This window comes from Antechinus flavipes, chromosome 1 (assembly GCF_016432865.1).
Source record: "Antechinus flavipes isolate AdamAnt ecotype Samford, QLD, Australia chromosome 1, AdamAnt_v2, whole genome shotgun sequence".
Lineage (NCBI taxonomy): Eukaryota > Metazoa > Chordata > Mammalia > Dasyuromorphia > Dasyuridae > Antechinus > Antechinus flavipes.
Genome location: NC_067398.1, coordinates 314,087,197 through 314,112,680, shown reverse-complemented (window position 1 = coordinate 314,112,680; position 25,484 = coordinate 314,087,197). Strand labels below are relative to the sequence as shown.

Sequence of the window (25,484 nt, the reverse complement as noted above, 5' to 3'; positions counted from 1 at the left end):
ATATAAGCTCCTTGAAAAAACAGAATAAATCATTTTTGTCTTTGTACAACATTACCACAGCTAAGTGGATTGGTGGATAGTGCATTAGGCTTGGCAAAGTCAGGAAGAACTGAATTCAAATCCAACCTCAGATACTTATTAGCTATGTAACCCTGGTAAAGTTATTTAACCTCTGTTTGTCTGTTTCCTCAAGTTTAAAATGAAAATAATAATGCACCTCCCTTACAGTATTGCTGTGAAGATCAAATGAGATCATTATTTGTAAAGAGTTTAAGCACAGTGCCTGGTATGTAGTAGGTACTAAAGAAATACTTATTCCATCCTTCTCCCTGGAACATAAAAAAACTTCAACAAATATTTTTTGATGTTTCTATTTCTCCCTAGTGAATGTATAGCTCTGGGATCAAAAAAATGAAATAAATTTATAAGCAACAGTCAGATATATGAGCTGAGGAAAAAAGTGACTATTGAAGAAAAAGAACAGTTTAATACCAAAAAAGGACTTGAGAAACTGGTATTAGGAAGCAGATTTTCTTGGCTAGCCGGAAGGCAATAAACTCAAGTAAACAGAAAAAGGGATAAATCAAATTGTTCAATAAGTGAGGCAAAATAAGTATATAGATTTTTTTTTTTTTTTTTAACTCAAAAGGTTAGTCTAAAAGGTGTTACTGTTCTGATGTGGAGAAGGGACTACTTATTCATAACCAGAAGATGGCGCTATAAACCCCTAAATGGTAAAGGGAAACAAAAAACTGTCAGGCAATCATAACATGGCACTCCTTATATCTGCATAGTACTTAAAAAAAAAAAAAAAAAAAACTTTTCAAAGCACACCAAAAGAAAGAAAGGTGGTGAACTTATAAAGAAATGGTAGACAAAAGTTACCCAAGAAGAAGAATGTATGCATATTCTACTGAATGCATCACTATTAGGAAGGGCCACATAAATGAGATCCAATCAATTTTGGATTATATGCCCTCTAAGATTTTTTCATACCCTAATTTTAAATATACGATCATTTTACAATTTTAACATTTAAATTCTGCTTTTTTACCACATCAATACAATTTGCACAATTGTTAAACTATTTCTTCTTTTATTTATTGATTTATTACAGACCAAAAAAACTTTTAAAAAACCAGCATACCCAACTTAATCTTCTCTGCTCCAAAACACTTTCTCCTTCATTGATTGTCAAATTTAAAAATCCCAATTATTTTAGACTTCCTGAAAAATTCACTTCTCATTTTCTAACATATACACACACAAATATAGTTCAAAACTAATATAGTATCAGCCACTGATTTATCTAAACTAAAAATACATATCTCATATCTTTAATCAGATAATTCAAGTGCAATTATTAAAGTAAATGCTTTTAGGGAGACAGAAAACCATGAGACTTTTAATAGAAAAAAATTTTTAATTCACTTAATAGGTAAAAAAGCAGCAATTAATTTCATTGACTATATATATTCATAATATATGTCCACATACTTTAAAAATCATTATTATCAATTTAAAAGTTAAATTTTGGATTATATTTGCTTAATGAAATTCTCTTATAATTCACATTCATAAATGTAACATATATCCCTATACTAAAAAGCACTCTTCTGGCAAAATAAATATAAACTAAGGGTTTCTTTTTAAAATAATAGGTGAAGCAAAGTAAAATATGATTAATATATTAAGTCTTCCTTTTTCTGTTCAATCATAAGAAAAATAGACAATAAAATAAAAAAAAACAACGTTATATAGCACGTAGTCAATCATACCTTCAGGTGGTAAATTGTACAGCTGAGCCACAGGTCCAGTCACAGGAATAACTGGTAATTGGAAATGAAAAGCACTTTTAATAGTTGGTAATGGAAGACGATTTTTAGGAAAACATTTCCTCATTATCAGACTGGACGTGTTGACGAGAGGATCAAGAGTCCTGACTGCCAAGCAATCCTATTTTTAAAGGAAAGGAAAAAAGACTATGTAATCACCATGAGTATTAAGTTTTAGATATCTTCAGAGGAAATATTTTTTCTGACATTTTTCAGTAAAAATACCTATTTTATAACAAAGTATAATTTAAATACCTTTGTCCATTTTGAATGCAAGTGTTCTTTTATATCATCAATATGAAAAGTCTGGTAATATTTAAAGAAAATGATAACCAGGTCATTATTCACTGTTGTTAATCAACAATGACTTGGGTGAGTAGCACTATGGCATGAATCAGTAACCTTCTGAGAAAAAACTTTTGTGGCAGATAATATTCTCTGACTATACCTTTTTGATGAGCCATGTTAAATGATTTTTTGATATATGAACTTTCCTCAGCTCTCCTCTGCTATGCCAGATCCTCTTCCCATTATTCAGCACTATGTGGCCTCCATTTTGAGAACAGACCCAGGTTATTCATGATTCATCTCTTTCTTGGCTCTGCTTCTGTCCTGACTTAATCAAACCCTGATTCAGGGACCAAATCATCACCAATCCTTCAAACATTACCCCACACACACAGTTTAGTTGCCTTTTTATGGCTTTCTCCTATTAGAAGATAAACTTCCTGAAGGTAAAAATCTTTCTTTTTTTATTATATTTCTCTACTGAGCACAGTGCATGGTACATAATCAGTATCTGATAATGACTGTTGACTTAGCAGTACTGTTGACTGAAAAACTGAGAGAAATCAAAATGCACACTTTTTTCTATTCACTAGCTTTCTTTTATAACTCAAATATTTATCCTATATTAAACATAACCTGGTCTCATTTCTTAAAATTGTAAATTTTGGGTTAGTTGTATCATGGTGGTAAAGGATATTTTAAACAATGAAAGAACCTCAGAGGCCACTCAGTCCAACTTATTTTTGAACAACATAATCTTTTTTTTTACATATTTTTCAACATACCAAACAAGTTGTCATACATACATGACTTTAAAACCATTACTTCCCAAGCTAACCTATTTTGTTTTTAGATAGTCTAACTTTTAAGAAGTTTTTTTCCTTATAGCAAGTCTAAATTTATAATTTCCATGATAGTGCTTCCAGTTCTGTCTTCAGAAGTCAATTGGAACAAATCTAATATATCTTATATATAACAGCCTTCAAAATACCTAGACAGCTTTCATATCTCTTTTTCCCTTCCCTATTCCCATTTTCTTTTAACCAGTACTCCCCAGGACTGAAAAATACTGTAAATACTGTCTGTGCAGAGAAGAGAACATTAAGACCCTCATCTCTCAAGTCATAAAAATCCAGCTATATTTCTCTTCATGTAGCTCAACGTTGTAGTCTTTTTCTTAGCTGCCATAATAATACAACTGCTGAGTCATACTCACAGTCTATAAAATTATTAAATCTTTTTCAGTTGAACTACTGTATAATCACTTGCAAATGAATTTTGGGGACTCAAGTATAAAATTTCACAATAAATTTTCATACATAAATTTATCTTCTTTGATTTGGTTCAATATTTTAACTTGTTGATATCTTTTTGAAACATTTTGAAACATGACTCAGAGTTTTTACCATCTTACTTCTCATCCTCTCTGCTTTGTGTTATCAAAAAAATTAATAAGAAAGCATTAATTACTTTATTCTGGTTGCTGATAAAAAACTACTTTTTAAAAGAAGCAGAGAAGATCCTCAAGAGACTACTAGAGACCTTCTTCCTATATGACCAGTTATAAATCTATTTAACTACAGTATCAACCTAGCTTGTATATCTCCATATGAAAAACATGGGAGATTTTTGTCAACTCTTCTGTAATAAAATCTCAATAAACCTATTTGCCCCTGTCTACTTGACTAAAGTTGTTGATTATGAAATATACTGCCCTTCTCTTGATAAAGTGAAAGACTATAGGTGTAGAAGATTATATATATAGTTATATATAATCACTGAGCTAGTCAGTTTTGCTTCACTCTTTTTCTTCTTTTTCAAGAAAAGGTACTATCTATGGGTGGAAGTATATTGGGAAAGGAGTAAAAGTAGGAAAAGGGAAAAAAGGCAACTATAATGTCAAAGAATCATAAACATGGTATGTAAAATTATAAGGTACCAATCGTAATAATGGGTTTCTGAGTGATACATTCTGATACTTCCACCAAAAGTCTTCAAGATCCAAAATAGACTTTTATCAAAAATGGAGGGACCACCATAATACTCCCCCAAGGAAAATATCCAAGATTCTGTCCAATGAACTACAAACCCTGGATAACATACTGAAACAGAAGTTACACATAATTTTGCTCTATTCATGAATTTACGTAGCCTCGTTAGTCTATAAACCCACAAGCTGATGCTTAATCTTCTATGCATCTTCATGAGCCTAGTTTTCTAAGCAGAAAGTCAAAAGGCAGTTAATAATATTCATGCTATATGTAAGAAAAGAAAATTTTAACATTTTCCTTTAGTTACTGTTTTAAAGTTTTTACTTTGATGATTACTTAACTAATACCCTCTTAAATAAATTCCCATTTCTCATAATTAAAATCAGTTTTTAATATCTAATAATCTAAGAAAAGGAAATTTAAAAAGCAACTTACTTGTGAAGTGTTGTATAGAATTTTCATTCCATTGGCATCTATAAATGCCTTTCTCCCCAACTTGAGGCTTGTAACACTTTTTAAACTCTGTAAAATTCCCTTCCGGATGAGCATGTTTCTGTGCCGATTATCATGCCGGTGCCAATCTACATAAATTGTTAAAAGCACATGGACATATCCTCTGTCTACAGCTCTCCTGGCATTTGTTTCTTTAACAAGAAAAAAAAGATTAAAAAAGAACACTGAAGATGATAAGAGAAAAGTTGTGGAACTTAAGTTAGAATTATTGCTTTTTTTTTTTCTTTTCACATAGCAAACTTAGTTTGTATTCTATACCATGAAGCATTTTCCTAATGTTACATTTTTAAAGAAATCTTTAGCAATAAAGTTTTAAAACATTTTTTCATCTATTATGTAAACGTAACAAGCTTCAGTAAATACAAATCAGTATTTTCCAGAGATCTATTTATATTATTGTTTAGTGATCAGGATCTCTATATCAGAATCCGAGCCATCTCAAAAAAGTTTTCATTAATAAAAAAAATTTCTTGCATTATGAAACTTGAAAACACATGTATGTATTTGAGTGCAATGAACTGGGCTATATAGAACTATAACTTGCTATATGATTACATGGCTTATAGTTTATGCAAAATAATTAATGTAATAGTGATAATTCATTCTATTACACTATTAATTGAATGAACCCATTTTCATTAAAAGCCTAATTCTTCTCTAAAGATTTCACCTATTATGTAAATATGTCACCCTTCCTTTATCTTATAATTAAATTGTTAACATTTCTACAAAATTAAACTTAATTAGAAAAATGACCAGAAAGCAGCATTTCTGAATCATCCATGTAAAAATATCACTGTTGATTTAATTTGTAAATTATATTTTCAAAAGATATAAAAGTCTTACTTTATCAAATTAAAATTAGCAAGAAATGAATCAATAATAACTGTTTTTTTTTTTTTTAAGTGACCATAATATGAGGGGTGAAATTGAGGGAGGAAAAATAATCTGAGGTTTCATCAGGTTTGTAGTCACATGCTAAACATATTAACAACTGAACAGCACACTTAATATAAAGGCACTTTATTACTAAAAATAACTTAAATGGAATTCCAGTCTCCTTATACATTGATCTACATATCACTATAATGAAGGGCTTTTAAAATGAATCCGCAATGTGATGAATTTGCATGACAAATATTTATATTTATCAGAAATACTAATCTTATCTACTAGTCCAGTGTTAACTTTAAATGATTCTAAGATATGAACCCTGAAACAAAGTTAAACTCTAGGATCCTTAGCTGTCTGAAAAAAAAAAGTATTTTTATATATAATATATATTAATATATATAAATCATTAACATCCCAGCAATTGGAAATTTTACTTACATCGAAAAAAGGAATAAGCTAGCCAGAAAAATAACCCACTAGATATAGTTTTATATGTAGTAGAAATTATCACATCTGCTCTTTTAAAACAATTCTTCAGAAATAGTTATATATATACACAACCAACTATTTCATATTAATTTACCTGATTTTTTTTTATCTAACTGACATGTTCCTAACTAGTCAATTCAGGTAAGAATCAAATCACTTGCTTGGGAGCCAAGGAAGTGTTCCTCATACTCATGTAAACCATTGAATGGAAGAGCTATTTCTTCAATTACTCAAAGATCTAGCCTTAATTTCATCCTTACTCTATTTAAAAGTTGCTCTCCTTTTTTGCTTTTTAATGTTTCATTTAACAAAACAACCACCTTATATCATGCAAGTTCTTATTCAAGTATTAAAAGAATCTTTGGGTACATGAAGGACTCGCATAAAATTCACTTACATTTCGGGGGGAGAGGGAAACTATTTTTTAAGGAATTTCATCGCAGGAGTTACCTAGTACCCATGAAGCTGCTTAATGCTACATGTCCTGAGTCTCATATTTCTCTATATCCCAAATAGCTTTACTAGCATGTACAATATGTATTATTTTAATGTACTAACTTTTTTAATGCTCAATTTCAAAAACAGGGTTTTTCAACATAGACATATTTTAAATATTTTTAAATCAGAAATCACCTCAACTGCTTAATTTTAAAATAAACTTTAATAACAATTCATCTTTAATATTATTTCAAAGCTTCCCTTTTGTTTAAACATAAATATATAGTGTAATAAATTTTATTCCAGAAATAGAGATTTCCTCATTTCTAAAATCCAAGGAAGAATAGCAGCTTATAAGTCAATGGAATAAGTTCTCCCAGAGATAAATCACACATCCTTAAATACTGAAATTCTATCTTTAGAGACTTAGTCTCAACTTGTTAAATGGGACTACAAACTAATTAATAACACTTGCCTAATTTCAACAACCCAAAACAACATTGACAGTTCCAACTAAAAAAATTAGTTGATCTCACACCTTTACAAATACTTTTTGTATTATCAGCTCTGATTAATTATCTAAGTTAATTATTTAAGTCCATAAATTTCTAGCATCATTAAAGTGTTAGCCATAAGTCAAAATTATCAAATGTTAGCAAATTATCAATATGACTGTTGGGAGGGGCTGCTAGCTGGCATAGTGGATAGGGCACCCACCATGGAATCAGGAGAATTCAAATTCAACCTCAGATTCTTGCACTAGCTAACTGCATAACCTTGGGCAAGTTACTTAATTCCAACTGCCTTACCCTATAAAAATTTAAGTTGGGATTAAATAATCTATTAGTTTCAATCAGCCAATTATTCTTTATGTATTATATAAATAACACTCCTTCTGACTAATGCTACTAATAAGGAATCGATGCTAAGTATATACATACCAAGAGAAACAGAACAAGAGAAGTGAAATAGTAATAGGGCAAGAATGGTGAAAGAAATTGATAAAAGAACCACCTAAGATGGCATTCTTCTCCCTATTTTTAAAATGAGGAAATATCTACTTCTGGAATAAAATTTATTAAAATGCAAATTTATATTTAAACAATAAAATTCACAACTGAAAAAATTTTAACATATGAGAAAAACACTCCATCAAATAAAAGGTTAAAGGAAAATTGCACATGTTAGATATCCGAGTAAAAACAAGTTATTTAGATCATCATTTCAAATAAAAGAAGTGTTCAAAATGCTATAATATCCTTAAAATAAGGATTCTTATAAATCATTCTTCTCTGTCAAGTATTTATCAATTGTTCTTTATATTTCTGTTTTAGAAACAAGTCAATACACTAGATTGACATAATGTTCCAACATTTATTATTATATATGAGATCATTTTATCGGACAACTGGAAAATTAAAAATCAAATTTTTATTTAGAATGTAATTTAATTTTAACATTACTGAAGAGAAATTATTTAAATTGAATCTAGTTTCCAATATCTTTAATATGCTAGAATATTCTAGAAGATATCATCTAGTACTTTCTAATATTTAAACACTTACTTGATTTTAGCAATGCAGCAAGTGTGTCTAAAGCAACCCTGTTAACACAACAAGAAAACACAAAAGAACAAAACTAGTAAAATTAGTCTACAGCAGAATAAATTCATTAAAATTATTATTATTTTTATTATTATTCTATTACCCATTCCAAAGTTTAACTTGATTGAACTTATTTTCATGGTTTGTCAAAATACTTTGAGCTCATGCTCCAGTTTAAGACCTAAATGTGTTAAGATAAAATGTCAAGAGCACACACACACACACACAAAAAAAAAAAAAAAAAATTACTTACATCTATCTTTTTATCCGAAGGCAGATTGATGGAACTGACTTTCATTGTATAGGTATCTGAGTCTGTAAGAATCTACCCAGGAATTGTGTTGCTTTAAAAGTTACAACCCCTAGCCCCCAACAGTTCCTGAAACCTGTCATTATAAACTATAAATTCTGCAGAAGTATTTTTGATTTGCTATATTCGAAATATTACAACTATAAAATTTTCACTAACCATTAGGCCATATTGCCTCTCAATTTATTGTTGCTGTTCTTTGAAGAATGCTGCTGTCAATAACAGAATTTTAGGCAAAACATTAAATTTAAGTTTCAGGGAAAAAGAAGATATAAAAGACAAAAGAACTTCATAATACACATGTAATTCTAGGATCAGTTTCCCCCTACACACACACACACACACACACACAGACACACACACACATATCCCATGTTTATAGCACTTTCCTGGACCATCTTATCCCAGACTAAGATATGCAAACTGAAAAAAAAAAAAAAGATATTTCCAAAAATAACTATTGTTTTTCATCTTCCTCCAAACAATCAAATACACAATGAAAATAGCTTTGAATAAAATTCCCATTAAGAAATTGCCAAAGAAAATTATATTACATTGAGATTTCAATTAAACTTATCTATCATTTTTTCATCACTCAGGTTATTAGTAAATAAGTCTGAATAATCTACCACTTTTAAAGGATGAGAAGTGATGCAAGCCAAAACAAGAAGAAACCACATACATAAATATAACATTCAATATGATTTTTTCAAGATTTCTTTTAAACCACAATTGATTTCTGTATAACTCTGAATATATGTGAAATGCTATAAACACAGTTTTACTCTTGCAATGCTTCTATACTAAATATTTCTTCCATCTCCCTGGGTACATCAAATTTGATAACATATGAAAACCACTATATGAATTCTAGTTATTGTAAGTTAAGCATATATCTTTAACTAGAATGCTTAACTTAGTAGCTAGCATGGGCCAGAACTAAAAAGTACAACCAATTGAAGATTAATGGAAGAAAGAAGTAGAAAAATTATTATAAAATATTTCAAAGACCAAATAGAGAAACAGTGTAAGTATGAAGATCATCTTTAACAACTATATGAAAATAGTCCTTTTTCTTACTTTATTAAATCTGATCTTAAGAATGTTGTTCATTGGGAAAATTAGGTTGGCTTACCACATTATTGAGTCTTGTTAACATAATCATATAAGCAATTACCTATTTTTTACCATAATTTAGGAAGGATAACATAGGAGATACTAATTGCTTCACTTTGTAAGTTGTCTAAATAATACTGAATAAATGAAACAATGGCTAGAACTTTAGTTTTAAGATACATGTACAGGAGGCCAAGAAGAAAGAAAAAATAATACTGATAATCATTACAAAAAAGGGAAGACTTTTAATTTAATACACAAACTTCATACAATAACAATGAAGAAACCCACAAATTAAACTGATTTCAGACAAGGATAGATGAAAAGATTTCATCTCATAGCAGTGATCTGACTTTTCTATTCCATAATGCTATATAATACTTAGATAAGGTTGCACAAAATTTGAAATTATTAACCTAACTTATGTGAATGAAATTACAAATTTTAGTTTTTTCCTTTATCTGGGTTTAAATTCCAAAACTAGAAATCAAATGAGAACCCATCAACTGGAGAATGCTTAAAGAAATCATGGTATATGAATGTAAAAGGAAATTATTGTGTAGTAAGAAATGACAATTGTGAAAAATTCAGAGAAGCAAACCAAGATTTATATGAAATAATGCAGAGTGAATAAGCAGAACTAGAAGAACGGTAGATGTGATGACCACAAAAATAAAAATTCTTTTTAAACACTAAAAAGATGTAGAACTTAAATTGAAATCATCAATTCTGGGTCCTGTACATAAAAGAAATGAAACAAACTCGTCCTCTCAACAAAGAAGTAGAATGAATAGGAAAGAATGGTCCACACAGAGTCAAATGCAGTAATTATATGCATTGCTTTTTTCTTTTTTATAAGGAAGGACTCAATTTGGGAAGTGAGAAGGAATAAGTGAAAATGACTGATATAAAAACAAATGGCCTAAATTAACTTTAAGTCTTGTATTTATAAATTGGAGTTTTAGAGGTGAAAAGAACTTCACTTTCTGCTATTACATACAAGAAAACTAAAGCACAGAGAAATTTAAGTTGTACTTTGTTTATACTTATAAAACATTTATGTACTCACTTCATAAGGCCAGTGTTCTTTTTACTAAAAGGGCCAATGATTTTAAACATCAGTTCCACAACTCCATTTTTCCCTAAGGATACTGCATTCACAGCTAAAAAGAAAAAAGAAAAAAGTTATAAATCACAATAACTAAATATGTTTACTGGTATGAGCATACAAAATACATAACATTGGATGAGCATACTCAAGCTATATGTGAAATGCTCACATTTTACTAAATGTAGGAAGGGGTTAAAGGTTTAGTTAGGATTAAGTCACTGATTATAAAAGATAGGACATAACCAGTAACTCAAGATAAAAAGTTTTTTGTTTTTTTTTTTTTAATGGAACACTAAGCCAGATAAATACGAGCAAGGCAAACAAAATCCTGTGTCAAATCCAAGGGTATAGACTGAAGTTTTAAGGAAGGCTTTCTGGAAAAACTTGCGAAATGCACCCTTTAAAAGTTTCTGCCTATTACATGAACTGATGCTGAGTAAAGTGAGCAGAACCAAGAGAACACTGTATAAAGTAACAAGAGCATGTGATTATCAACTCTGATGGACTTGGAGAGATAAGAGAGGGAAAAACAAAATTTTGGAATGCAAAATCTTACAAAAATAAGTATTTAAAACTATATATATATGTATATTTGAAAAAATAAATTACTATTGAGAGAAAAAGTTTCTCCTAAAAAAAGATGAGGAATATGCTGCAGAGAAAAAGGTTTTAAAAAGTAATTCATAATACTCTCTTTCATGAAGGATTTAACAAACATCTTTATATGGGGAACTCTCACGAAAGAGGTCTGCAAAAACTACCCAAAGGGACAATAACATAATTTTTTTAATGAAGTTAAAGTTGCTTATTAAGATAAATGTTACAATTTAATTACAGAATAGATTATCAATTTCACCCCATATCTCATCATGAAACCTTAAAGAACTGTCCAAATGATAAAAATTTGTCTCTATTAAATATTCCTTTAATAAATTATTCATAAAGTCTTGATATCCTTTTGCCAAACAGAAATCTTCACCATAATTGGATACTGCAAGATTAGATCTAGATTTTTTTTAAAAAGCAAATATTTACATTTTCCCTACTTTCACTATCATATGAAATTTTTAAGTACCTAAAAAATAACTCATGTGAAAATGGTGAGAGAAAAAAATTCTAAAATTTTTTAATAATGTTTTTGAAAAGAGTTTTACGATGTAACATTTTTTAAAAATCAAAAATCCTAGTAATATTCTTAATCATCCAAATAATTAATTCCTCAACAGGCTATGAATTGTGCTAGTTATACTGTCCAAAGATTCACTGATAATGTTCATATCTCACATAAAAATACACAATATCCTCCCCACTGTAAAATGACACCTAAACCCACATGGCTATTTTGAGAATCAAATGAGATAATATGCATAAACTGCTTTTTAAATCTTAAATTCACAAGAGCTATTATTATTATTCAAATCCTATTGATTAGTTTTATATCCTTTTCTCTGCGCTAAGACTATCTACTGCTCATTATTGCTAATTCCAATCACCACTGCATGTGTGTGTGTGTATGTGTGTGTAAAAGAGTAATTTAGCTGGTGATGTCTATAAAATACTCATCTAGAATTACAGAAGCAGCAGAATACAAAAGGCACAAGGCAGAATGAAAGTTAAAAAAAGAGGTAGGGACATGGAGGCAAGCACTGGTGAACTGCAATTCTTAAAGCTTTTTTTTTTTTAAACGATATAATTAATTCTGACTCTTGAGATACATTAATTGTTCATTATTAGTAATTAACTGAGAAAAATGACAATATTATTTTGCTTTACATTTATAATGGGCTTTCTTTTGTAAATAAGGTAAAATGAAAGGAACTTTACAATACTTACGATTGGTAGAATACACGCGTAAGAGCTGAAGACAAGGCAGCACTAAACGTTGATTCTGCAAATTCTGTTTCACCAAATTCAGAGTTACAATTAAGGCCCCATTAATTCTAGACTTCACCCCAAATTTTTTATCTATAATAAAAATAAATAAACATAAACCATTTATAAGTAACTCAAGAAAGGAATGAGATTATTTTCCAATTTCTATTTTTAATGTAATTTATCTGCACATTGAAATCATTTTTTGTCAAATTTTTCAAGGTCTGATAAAGTGGGAAAAAATAGTTCTCATTTCTGATATTTTTATATCAAGTTAAACAAAATGTGTATGTTTGTACTGAGAAATGCTCTTGCAAATAGATGACATAAAAAAAAGAATAAAAAATTTTTTTACTGAAAATAAGCATGATCAGTAAAGGATTAAGTGAAAATTGGGCATTTAAGATTTTAAGAATTAAATATATACACTTTAGGAGCATTTAATTGCTTGGTATTATAAAAAATCATTTGATTTGGTAGATTAAAATACTACCTTTTCATACTCCCTCCCATACAAATATCAAAATTATGCAAAATTCCTTAAAAAGATATAAGACTTAAGACCCTCTCACTACTAATAGCTGATGGAGCATAAAACTAAGTCATATGCAAATCAAAGGTATTTGCTACTGCCATGAAAGTGAAACAATGAACAGTTTAATTGAAAAGGGATTCTCTACAGAGAAAACTGGCGAGACTTACATGAACTGATGCTAAGTGAAATGAGCAGAACCAGGAGATCATTATATACCTCAACAACGATACTGTTTGAGGATGTATTCTGATGGAAGTGGATCTCTTCGATAAAGAGAGCTAATTCAGTTTCAATTGATCAAGGATGGACAGAAGCAGCTACACCCAAAGAAAGAACACTGGGAAATGAATATAAACTGCTTGCATTTTTGTTTTTCTTCCCGGTTATTTATACCTTCTGAATCCAATTCTCCCTGTGCAACAAGAAAACTGTTCGGTTCTGCAAACATATATTGTACCTAGGATATACTGCAACCTATTTAACATATATAGGACTGCTTGCCATCTAGGGGAGGGGGTGGAGGGAGGGAGGGGAAAAATCGGAACAGAAGTGAGTACAAGGGATAATGTTGTAAAAAATTACCCTGGCATGGGTTCTGTCAATAAAAAGTTATAAAAAAAATAAAAAAATAAAAAAAAAGAAAAGAAAAGAAAAGGGATTCTCGATAGTAAAGTCCTCCAGAAAGAGGACTGTTTGTTGGTAACACTGTGTCTCCTGCATCAAGTCTTGGAACATTACAGAACCATCTGGACACAATCCAAAATCACTCAAAAGAGTGTGACTTAGCCATCCAATAACCACAAGGAAAACCAAGGGGACAAAAAGTATTTTCCCATTTTTATATGTAGTTAAAATAAATAATGAAAGAGATCAAAGACATCACATTAAACAAAAGAACTGACAAAACTGTTCCTATTGTATAAGAATTTAGTGCATCAGCATGCTAATGGGTAGTTGTTGATGCTCTCTTGACTGCCTTTTTATTGGTATTAACAATTCTAATATTTCTCAATGCCTGGTATTTTCCCATTTTAGATACTTTCTGAATCCCTTCTTAAAGCCTTAATGATTTTGTCACCTGCAGCACAGATTTCCTCTACATTTATTTGGTGTAATACTGTTGCTTTTCCTATTTTTGTTCTCTTTATTGCAATTTTTACTTCTCTAAGTACATGTGAGATTGACATTAGAGAATAAATATGATGGTTCCACTTTTCTTGATGACAGGAAATTTTATTATAATTATATTTGCAGACTTTTCCCACCTTTTTCCATTTGTTATTCTCCTCTCATTTTCATCCTTTATCCTTAGGATGGATATTCTTAGTTAGATTTCTCACTAAGCTTTTTTAAAGCTGGTTTTACCCTCTATTGCTCTGCTCTGTTTTTTTTTAAGTGATAGTGCTCACAATAATCCTTTTCTGTTTTTATTTTGCAGCTATGTTTAAATTCCATGTTGTCCCTGGCTATCATATCTCTCTGTTCAGCAAATCCAGTTTTTAATGAATAAAGTACATTTTAAGTTCTTTTAGTATTTTCATTATAGTACTTGATTTATATCAGTTTTACTTCTATATGAGTTATACATATTGTATGTTTATATATTGTATCTATAACTCATTTTTCATCATCAATAATATTTAAATAGATCAAGAGGAAATTGTCTTAACTTCACACCAAATATTTTTCTCATTTTTATTCCCTTAGCTTTGTAGTCAATTTAAATTTAACTCTAACAAGTCAATTACCTGATTATACATTGACAGTTGATTAACAAATGTCACTTCCTGCCAGTTAAAATATATCTTTAAGATGTTCAATGTCCATATGTAGGGCATTTTTATTCTTTTCTTAAAGAAACTGTTCATGATATATAGGCGTGAAGGTTCTGTGTACTCAATAAGCCTTTGGCCTCTCTCATTTCTTACTCCTGATTCAGATTTTCTAACATTTTTCACTGGCCTTAACTATTCCCACCTTTACCTTCAAATTAGTATCAAAGTATATATTAATTTAGGTCTTAGCAACTTCTTCATAGAATTCCTCTATTAATCTTTGCAACAGATACTGGTACATAAAATTTACCTATTTTCAAAGTGATCTTTTTGCAATTATTTATCAAAAGGACTTCAACACAAAGATAACCAAATGTCTCATTACAATTTGTTGCCTCTGGAATAAGACAAATCTAATTTCACCTATTTTTAATTTACTTTCCAAGGACAGATTATGAACCATCTTTCCATTTAATTACAATCACTGCTTTTTGGTTTCACTTACAGTGAATATGCTGATACTGACATGATTCAGTCCCTCCAAATGGCTGTTGAACAAGGATCTCAAATTTAAAACAGGTATGTTCAAGTTTATAGAGTCAAAAATTCGAATTATTCTTTCCCCCTATTCTACCACCATTACTGAAGGAGCAGTAATAAGAGCCATTTTGCATTTTTTTTTGGAGGGGGGGGGGGGGGGAGGAGTAAGACTATACTTCTAACTTTGTAGTACACATAATAGTCACTAAAAATAATTATTAATGGAAAACAATAATAACAATTTATTTAACTTCCTTCTTAAAACTTTTTCAAGCACATCTCTGCCTACCAAAATTTCTTTCTCCAAAGCCCCTAGCTCAGAGGTCACTTCCTTAATAAAAATCCTTACCCTATATTTATCCCATAGCCATTTAAAGTGATCTCTTTCTCCTTTAATTTTTTTCATAGCACTTTGACTTTTTTTTCATTACCATATTCTATTTTGTATCATAATTACTTAAAATACATGTGTTTCCTTCAGGTTAAAATGTAAGATCCTTAGAGTCAAAGATTATGTTATTTTTCATTAGTTTCTCTTCAGCACTTTGAACACAGTAATGCTGAGTATTTGCAATATTCTCCTACCTATTTTCAAATGACCTTATATTTTATATCTCCCCTACATAAAGATCATAGAGTTAAGAAGGAAGAATGAGTATAATTTCTACTTGTTTGCACTTAGCAATTTCTCTACCTTTTTTTTTTCCTGAGGCAATTGGGATTAAGTGACTTGTTGAAGGTCATACAGCTAGAAGTGTTAAATGTCAGAGGTCAAATTTGAACTCAAGTCCTCCTAACTTCAAGGATGGTGCTCCATCCACTGTGACACCTACCTGCCCCCTCACAAAATCAGGATTATCAGCAGCATGAGTAATAATGACTTAAAAACAAAGAGAACTTCAACAAGCATGCTCTATTACAAAACACAACCAAACATCATTCAAAGTTCAAATTTAGTAGTTCTAAACAAATAATGATAATATTACAAAGGTAATTCTTATTCTAATTATCCAGCTATAATAACTATTCCATTAAAATGATTACCTTTTGGTCCAGTTCTTGCAAGAAGGGTGTGAATTTGAAAAGCCCCTAGCTCAGAGGTCACTTCCTTAATAAAAATCCTTACCCTATATTTATCCCATAGCCATTTAAAGTGATCTCTTTCTCCTTTAATTTTTTTCAGGTTAAAATGTAAGATCCTTAGAGTCAAAGATTATGTTATTTTTCATTAGTTTCTCTTCAGCATTTTGAATGCTGAGTATTTGCAATATTCTCCTACCTATTTTCAAATGACCTTATATTTTATATCTCCCCTACATAAAGATCATAGAGTTAAGAAGGAAGAATGAGTATAATTTCTACTTGTTTGCACTCTCTTCCTTTTTTTTTTTCCTGAGGCAATTGGGATTAAGTGACTTGTTGAAGGTCATACAGCTAGAAGTGTTAAATGTCAGAGGTCAAATTTGAACTCAGGTCCTCCTAACTTCAAGGATGGTGCTCTATCCACTGTGACACCTACCTGCCCCCTCACAAAATCAGGATTATCAGCAGCATGAGTAATAATGACTTAAAAACAAAGAGAACTTCAACAAGCATGCTCTATTACAAAACACAACCAAACATCATTCAAAGTTCAAATTTAGTAGTTCTAAACAAATAATGATAATATTACAAAGGTAATTCTTATTCTAATTATCCAGCTATAATAACTATTCCATTAAAATGATTACCTTTTGGTCCAGTTCTTGCAAGAAGGGTGTGAATTTGAATCATTAAGTCTTCATGCGGTGGAGATTCTTTGCTGGCGTTCAAAAGTAACTGCAACAATATTTGTGTTCCACCTTTGGAGACTAAAGCACTTGCTCTTCTACTACCACCTTTAAATTTAAACCAACACACACAATCCTCAAAGCCATAATAAATTAAAAAATCATTACAGTATCATGTAAACATTAAATCTTTGAAGACTCCAACTTACTGTTAGAAAAAACCATGGAAAAATTATGTACAACTTTTAGGCACACCTTGGGTAGGAACATCATGAAGCAATGAAAAGAATGACGAACTAAGAATCATAAAGCCTGACTCAGCTACTTTTGAACTCTGTAACTTTGATCAAATCTCTTCTCTGATTCTTGATTCCTTCATCTGTAAAGTTAGGGGTTTGAAATAGATGATTTCTGGGTCTATAATCCTATGGTCTTCCTTAAATAATAAAAAAGGAATTATGGGTACCTGCCCTCATAAATATGGGGCAACACTGCCTCTATCTATGATAAAAAGAAAAGATAAAATAGTTACAATGTTATTTTCTTCCTTTCCTACAAATCCATTTTAAACCACAAATATTTTAAATTGATACCCTACAACTTATGTATGATACACAAAAGAGTAGGAAGCAAAGGTACAAATCAGGTCCTCAAATTACCATATTGTCATCAAATAAATCCAATCTTACCTGCATGCAATTCTCATGTAATATTTTTAAGACACCACATCAAAACAATAATAGGATTGTACACACATTCAGTGTGACACTCTTATGTTACAAAGAGTTTTCAAGAAAATAAAGTATACTCTTAAAAGAATTTTGCAAAAAAAACATCCTGTTTCAAGCTGTGTTCCTTCATTTTTAGCTCAGAAATTATAATTATCATAGAGATGCATTATTTTTTAGGCATTATCCTTTATATTCAGCAATAAAACTAAAGGAACTTACCAACTGACACCAATTCAACAAGAATGTTTAAGAGATTAAGTGTGGTCTGAAGGTCTTTTGTGTTCTGAAATAAAAATATTTTATTTTCAGTATTAAAATCATTGCAGATAGTTATCAAAGTCTGTCTTTTAGCATTTACTTAAATTTTGTGGGTACCTTTCCCTTCTCAATTCTTGGGCTTAAGATCAAATGCCTTTAAGGCTTCTACCATGCTCATGTCACACTACAGTCCTTATGCTTTTCCTTCCAGAATCTTTAATCTTTAAATTTACATTTATAAGTGTCAGGTCCTGGCTGAATCACTCAGTTTCTAAGAGAGTCAATTTTCTCATCTTTAAAATGGGGATTAAAAATACTATCATTAACATACTTCACAGAATAATGAGAACATTCCAAAGAGTCATATAAATGAAAACTATTAAGTCCAGCAGGAAATGAGTTAATATTAGGGGAGATTTCCATTTTTTCTTACTATTCTTTCATTATAGTAGAATTCTTGTTAAATACCCTTATTACAATAAATCATTTTAATCTTTTATGCACATGTACTCAGAGGCAATGCCATATAAAGAGGACATTTGAAGGTTTAGCAATAACAGTAGCTAAATTCAAAAGTCTAAAACTTCAAAAACATTTAGACATTTTGTTAATAAAATATCTAGAATTGGAATTAGTCATTTTTATTCAAAATTCCAGTAATGAAATAGGAAAGGAGTTGATAAATTTTTTTCTCTTAGGAGAATAACTATATTTCAATAGAATCCATTTCCTTTGTAATATCCTTTACTGACATAAAAGTATTATTCTGAGAAAAGGTCTATCAGCTTCACCAGACTGTCAAAGAGATCCATGACACACATGCAAAAATACTCTGCACTAAATATTATAATTCAATATTTCTCAAAAGTAAAATTTTACCTCAATAATACATTCATCTTTCCCAGAGTCAAAAGAAGAAATCAATTCCTCTAAAGACTATATTAAGATATATATTTGCCTAAAAGATAATTTCCCAAAAATGTATCAATATAAAACTTCACCACTTAGTTTTCAAATTTCAGCAAAAATGCAATGAAATCTATTATTCTCAATAAAAATTGATAATTACTTTTGTTTCTGAATTTTTTCCAACTTTAAAGGAAATCATTTTTCTTTTAAAAGGGCATGGGAAATGAATGTGGAATCACAATAACATTAAGAAAGATTCTCACACATATCTCCATTTTTTTCAGCATACTATCCTATTCATGTTTTTATATTTATCACACTGAAGCTAGTTTATGAATACATATAGTTAATTCCTCTAACCTGTGTAATCTTAGATAAGACACTAAATCTTGCTGGGCCTCAGGTTTCTTATCTTTACTGTAAAATGAAGGTATTAAACTAGATAACTTCTGAAGTACCTTCCTGCTCTGGATCTATAATATTGCATGTTAAGACTAGTACTTTAGAATGATCATTTTGAAAACTGTGTGGAAAGAATGGAAGCAAGGAATTCAATCTGAAGATTACTGAATAGTCTAGGTAAAAGGTGATAAGGGATTGGATGTGTAGGATAAATAAGGGTAAGGAATAAAGAATGACTATAGATTATAAATTTGACTGACTGGAAACCCTTTCAAAAGAAATAAATTTTGGAAGATAAATGGGTTGGGAAGGAAGACAAGTTCTTTTTAGGACATTCTGCAATTAAGATACCTTTGTGGTATCCATTTTGAAATATCCAACAAGTGCTAAGGCACTAGTGTGCAGGAAAGTGATTAAGATCAAATATACAGATCTGGTTGTCATCTGTGTAGATGTGATAACTGAACCCATGATAACTGATTAAGTCACAAAAAAAAGATAAACACCAGATCAAATCCTAATGGGAATTTCAAGAAAATGACAATGAGTCATTTTGCTAGCCCAGGCTGGCATAAGGATGGAGCAATGTGAAGATACTGAGGATTAGATTTGATCAAATCAAGATTTGATGATCACAGAGCACTGTACATGAAGCATACTAACAAGTGGAGGTCCCAGGCCCATGCTGGGGCATTCTCAAAGCCAAATGCAATACGGATATAGAAACAAATACAAACTGGCAATTTTGTTGCCCCCTAATCAATTTCAGATCTCAGGTCCAATAAAGAGTAAATCTATGCCTGTCCTCTGGAGCAGGGAACAACCTAACAGCAATGTAGCTAAGATTCCAGGGGTAAAAGAAAGTCTTAGATTCAACTTCTAGTCCAGTCTAAAGTGGAACAACCAGGGCAGAAATCTCAGACCAAAAAGAAATCTGCAATTCTATCACCCTGAACCAACAGAACTTCTCAGTTGGTTGACATCAGTCAAGTCCAACAACAATCTACTATTGGTCAAATCCAAACCCAGATCAGGAATTTGGCGAGCTCAGATCAGGGAGACAACTATCAAACTTTTCCCTGAGACAAATCATCTAGGGAGCACCAAAAGCTTTAAGATCCTCTGCTTGACCTGTTCTGAGTTCCTAGAAAAATACTTTTAATACTCCAAAAAAGAAAGAACAAAATCACTTAGAATTTTCTTTTAGAAGTGTACAGAGTCCAAGCCTAACATCAAATCTGAATTCAGGAAGTAGGCAGAAAGAATGATAAAAAAAAAAAAAATTCCATTATGGATATTTATTAGGATAACAGGGATGCTCACATCATAAATTCAGAAGACGATAGTAACAGAGATGAAATCAGATTTTAAAATGTTTTTGTCAAGGAAAGGATAGATCTAGGGAAAAAAATTGGAAAAGAAATTAAAGTTATGGAATTAATAACAAATTCTCTGAAAATCAGAATGGATCAAATAGTAGCCAATGAGTCCACAAAAAAACAAAAAATATTTTTTAAAAGTGAAAAGGCTAAAGAAAAAAAGAGAAAAAAATTTAAGGTATCTCACAGACCAAAAAAAATTGACCTGGAAAGTAGATTGAGGAAAAAAAAACATTTAACAATTATTGGAACAATAATAATGAACACTAAGATCAAAACAAAAGCCTAAATATATTTCAAGCAATCTTAAGAAAACTATATAGATCTCTGAACCAGAAAGCAAAGTGGTAACAGAATGAATTCCCAAAATAAAAACTCCTAGGAACATTATAGCCAAAATTCATGGCTTCTAGATCAAATAAAAATACTGAAAGCAACCAGAAAAAAAAAGAATTAAAGTACTGAAGAACCATTTAGGATTATACATGATTCAGAATCCACAACTATAAAGGTATAGAGAGTTTGAAATATGACATTACAGAAGGCAAAACATATAGGCTTACACTAATAATAATCTATCCAGGAAAATTGAGTATTATCACTAAGGGGAGGAAGGGAAATGAATCTTTAATCAAAGTGAGTAATTCAAAAAATTCCAGATGAAAAGACCAAAGCTCTATAGAAACTCTGAAGTTTAAACAAAAGCTGAGTAATATAAAAAAGCAATATAAACATACAATGATAAAAAATTAAACAAGTAGAAACTGTTTACATTCTAATATGGGAATATGAAACACATATTTCCTCTGAACTCTATCATCATCAAGATTCATCAAAGGAGTCCAATTAAGCAAAGTCTAGAAGTAAGTCTATTATGTCTTTTTACTCTTTAGAGAAAAAATTAAAGAAAGTAGAAGAGGAATATTGAGGGGCATAGGGGGAAAGGACAAAGTTAAATTAGAGGAAATTATCTCACACCATCAAAATGCACAAGTAGGTAATGATACAAACCAAGGAGGAGAAGATGGTAGGAAGGGCTGATACTGTAACTTCACTATCATATGAACTGCTCAAAAGAATGAAGAATACATATATACTCACAACGAGGTTCAAAAATATGTTTCACTCCAAATAAGGAAGTAGTAAAGGGGAAGAAGTGAAAAGGGGGAAAAAGACAAGAATCAGTCCTAAACAAAATAAATTCTAAATAAGAATACATTAAAAAATATATTTATAACTCTTTTTGAGGTAGCAAAGAATGGGAATCTTAAGAGGATGCCCATAAATTGGGAAATGAAGAAACACGTTATGGTATGAAAATATGATGGAATACTATTGTATTAAGAAATGATGAAAGCGAGGCAGCTAGGTGGTTTATTGGATAGAGCATCAGCCTTGAAGTTAGGAGGACCTGAGTTCAAATCTGACTTTAGACACTTAACATTCTCTAAGCTGTGTGACCCTGGGCAAGTCACTTAACCTCAATTGCCTCAGCAAAGAAGGGAGAGGGAGAAAGAAATGATGAAAGAGATGTCTTCAGAAACTTGGGAAGACTATATGAAAAAAGTCGATGTAGGCAAGGCCAAAACAATTTATACAATGACAATAAGATAGAAAAGACAAACAAGTATGAATGAATTAAGATCTCTGATCAGTGTAATGACTAGCCATGATTCCAGATGGGTAATACTGAAAGATACTACCTACCTCCTAAAGAAAAGTGAATGAGTTAGAATGCAAAGATATATACACACACAAGTATATTTATATATGCATGTGTAACATAAATATGTATATACACACATACATGAATATGTCCATTGCTTCAACTATAGATACTTATGACAAGGATTTTGTTTCTATTTCATTCTCAACTGGGATGAAGAAGGGGTTTGAGTAGACAAAAGAGAAGGATTTTTGCTAATAAAAAAATTAAACGTAATTTTTCTAAAAAGACACTGTTCACAATTTAGAGAAATTTCCTTCAGATGCCTGATGAGTATGGAAGCAAGAATAATGAGGTTAAGACATGAATGAGAGCAAAGGAAGCAGACAATAAGTACTGACATTTTTTCCTTAGAGATTTGGTTGTGAAAGAGGAATAAAATAGGATAGGATCAAGTGAGGGTTTATTAAGTAAGGAAGGAACCAGGGCATATTTTTAGACAGTAGGGAATGTGTTAGTAGACAGGGAGAAACTGGAGAAAGTGAAAGTAATGGAAGGTGCATGTGAATAATTTTGAAGGGAGAGGATGGAATCAAGGGTACAAATAGAAGGGTTGACTCTGCTGAGACAAAAGATTATCTCTTCATCAAAGACTTGAGAAAAGAAGTGACTAGAGGAAAATGTCACTGCATTTTAAGATAAAAAGTAAGTAAGAAATGGTAGAACATGGCAAACAGCCTTTATATTTCCCTCTGTAAAGTATGAAGGAAAATCCTCAGCTAAAAGGCTACAAGGTAACATTGTGAGAAGCTTAAAGAAAGACACCTGAACAGCAGCTGTGGAGAGAGCAATAATTAAGAAGAAATAAAAAGGATTGTCTAGCCACAGATCCTCAAATGTCACTGAAGTCTAATTAAAGTCTGGGAAGATTATTACTAGATGTGAAATTTTTTTGGCCATAATAAATTACTAAGGTCTGTGTCAGTGAAGGAAGTATCTCATTAATGTAATCTTCTGAAGTATTCATATAATAATCTCTATTAAATTCAAGTTTACTATCCTTTACCACCACTATATAACATAACAATGAAATTTTAATATTTGTGATTTTTATGGGCTAAATTTACTCATTTCCAAAGTCCAGTTTCATTTCCTACTAGTTAGAATTAATCATAGTGAATTTAAATTTTGTTTTAAATCATGTAGTTATACAACCACATAAGTCAGTATGCTTATTACTTCCCAAAATAATTATACTATAATAATAACACTTAAAATTTAATTTTCTTCAAATATACCTCTATATCAAAATCACTGAGCAAAAGGAATAATTCAACATGTTATTAATCAAGTTTAAGGAAGAAAAAGAATCAATGTTCATTACATTCATTATGTTACTTAGCATTTCTCATGGAAAATCATAACTACAAATATTATTAAATTTAGTTATTTACCTCTAATGTTGACAGGAGAACATCCATTCCTGTAGAACCTTTGGCTGTCATTTCTTTCCTGATTTTCTCTGAAATGCAGAAACAAAGTATCTTTTTCATAACTTAAAAAATATATATTTTATATATATATGTATACATATATATATCTTGTAACTATCATGTACCATTCATAGACCTAAGACACCTACCAAATTGCTTCTTGGGTGATCCTGCCTCTGGTGTAGATGACCCTACTCTCCAGGGTGTAGTATGATGGATTTCCATATTTCAGTGAATGAAGTATTGCCCTCATTTCACCACTGCTCCTGACATGGCCCAAGTGGGTCCCTGTTCTCCAGTCCAACAATTCAAAGGCAATGCAAAAGGCTAGGAATAGGAATCAGTAAAAATAGGACACCAGGCCTCCCACAAATTTTTCAGGTCTACAAATGGAAAATGCTCTCATCAAAAATGGCAGGAAAGAAAATTTAATATTTTCTTTTAAAATGTGTTTTTAAAACATTATTTTAAAATCTTGAATAGTATAATATCATTGGGACACTCATAAAAGCAATGGAAAGAAGCTGCTTCTACCATCATAAAGGACAAGAGAAATCTAGAAGTTTTCTTCCAGCATCCAAGAAAAAGCAACTTTTTCTCTATTACATGCAGTTTTGTGTAGACTTGTCCCTAATTTTTTTTTCCTTTGGTGAGAAAGAAGCTAGAAGAAAAGACTATGTGCCAAAGTACAAAGAGGTAAATAGAAAGTTGTTGATAAAAGTTTTTTTGATAGGAAAGTACTAAAGAGAGAAGGCCAAAACTTAACAAAGGATATCTGCTTCTAAAACATGGTATTCATTATTACTGAATTTATCAATATAATAAACTATGAATCATTTCACATAAGTTAATTTTTCAAAAACTTTTTTTAACATTTTATTTTAATCCTTCTGGACAGAAATCATTCTAAAAATATGTTATAGTCGCCTATCTTCATAAACAGAGTATAATACATATATGTGTATATATTAACTATCATTTAATAAACTACTGATTGACTCTGTCTTACTTATAAATATCAATTGTCATACTAAACAATAATACAATAATAATACAATAATTTTCATGAATTAGTCACAGAAAGTGTTTTAATTTCAAAATAACATATATACCTATATCTGTAGAAACACACATAAAACACAAAAACATAGTAGACTATTTTGAATTTTTGTTTCTGAATTTCACAATGCTAAATTATCAACTTCTCATTTTTATTATCACATCCATTCCCAAACACTAAAAAACTAGACAATCTTTGACTTCGTTACACTTAAAGAATAAGCAGATATTCTATAAAAACCTTTAAGAACTTCACTATGAATAAAGTTGTTATACTTTTGATTGTGTGACACATCTAAGCCACTTTTGCTCGATTCATTGTTCTTGGATAGATTCCAGATAGATCACAGTGTTAAATAGATGTCCTCCAGAGAGGTCAACTATCCACATTAGGTGAACTCCAAATACTAGTAAGTAGGTAAACTGTACTTAAAATTCAGTTCAATTAAAAAAAAATCATGTGGTATTATTCATGAATTGCATTATACTAAGAATGTTCAATTCTAA

General features: G+C 30.5%; 1 protein-coding gene across 4 annotated transcripts in view; it reads right to left on the bottom strand.

The window, feature by feature from the left end:
• Window positions 1-25,484, bottom strand: part of AGTPBP1 (ATP/GTP binding carboxypeptidase 1) — a 207,131-nt gene that overhangs the window by 113,369 nt on the left and 68,278 nt on the right. For 3 of the 4 annotated variants that reach the window (XM_051966097.1, XM_051966114.1, XM_051966091.1), the window contains exons 4-11: window positions 23,880-23,947; window positions 18,031-18,094; window positions 17,042-17,188; window positions 12,423-12,554; window positions 10,548-10,641; window positions 8,014-8,051; window positions 4,550-4,758; window positions 1,779-1,956 (exon numbers count right to left, since the gene is read on the bottom strand). In XM_051966097.1, coding sequence (XP_051822057.1) covers window positions 1,779-1,956; window positions 4,550-4,758; window positions 8,014-8,051; window positions 10,548-10,641; window positions 12,423-12,554; window positions 17,042-17,188; window positions 18,031-18,094; window positions 23,880-23,947 — 930 coding nt within the window. Of the gene's footprint in view, window positions 1-1,778; window positions 1,957-4,549; window positions 4,759-8,013; window positions 8,052-10,547; window positions 10,642-12,422; window positions 12,555-17,041; window positions 17,189-18,030; window positions 18,095-23,879; window positions 23,948-24,067; window positions 24,246-25,484 lie in introns of those variants that run through there. The other variant, XM_051966105.1, reaches the window with a different exon arrangement.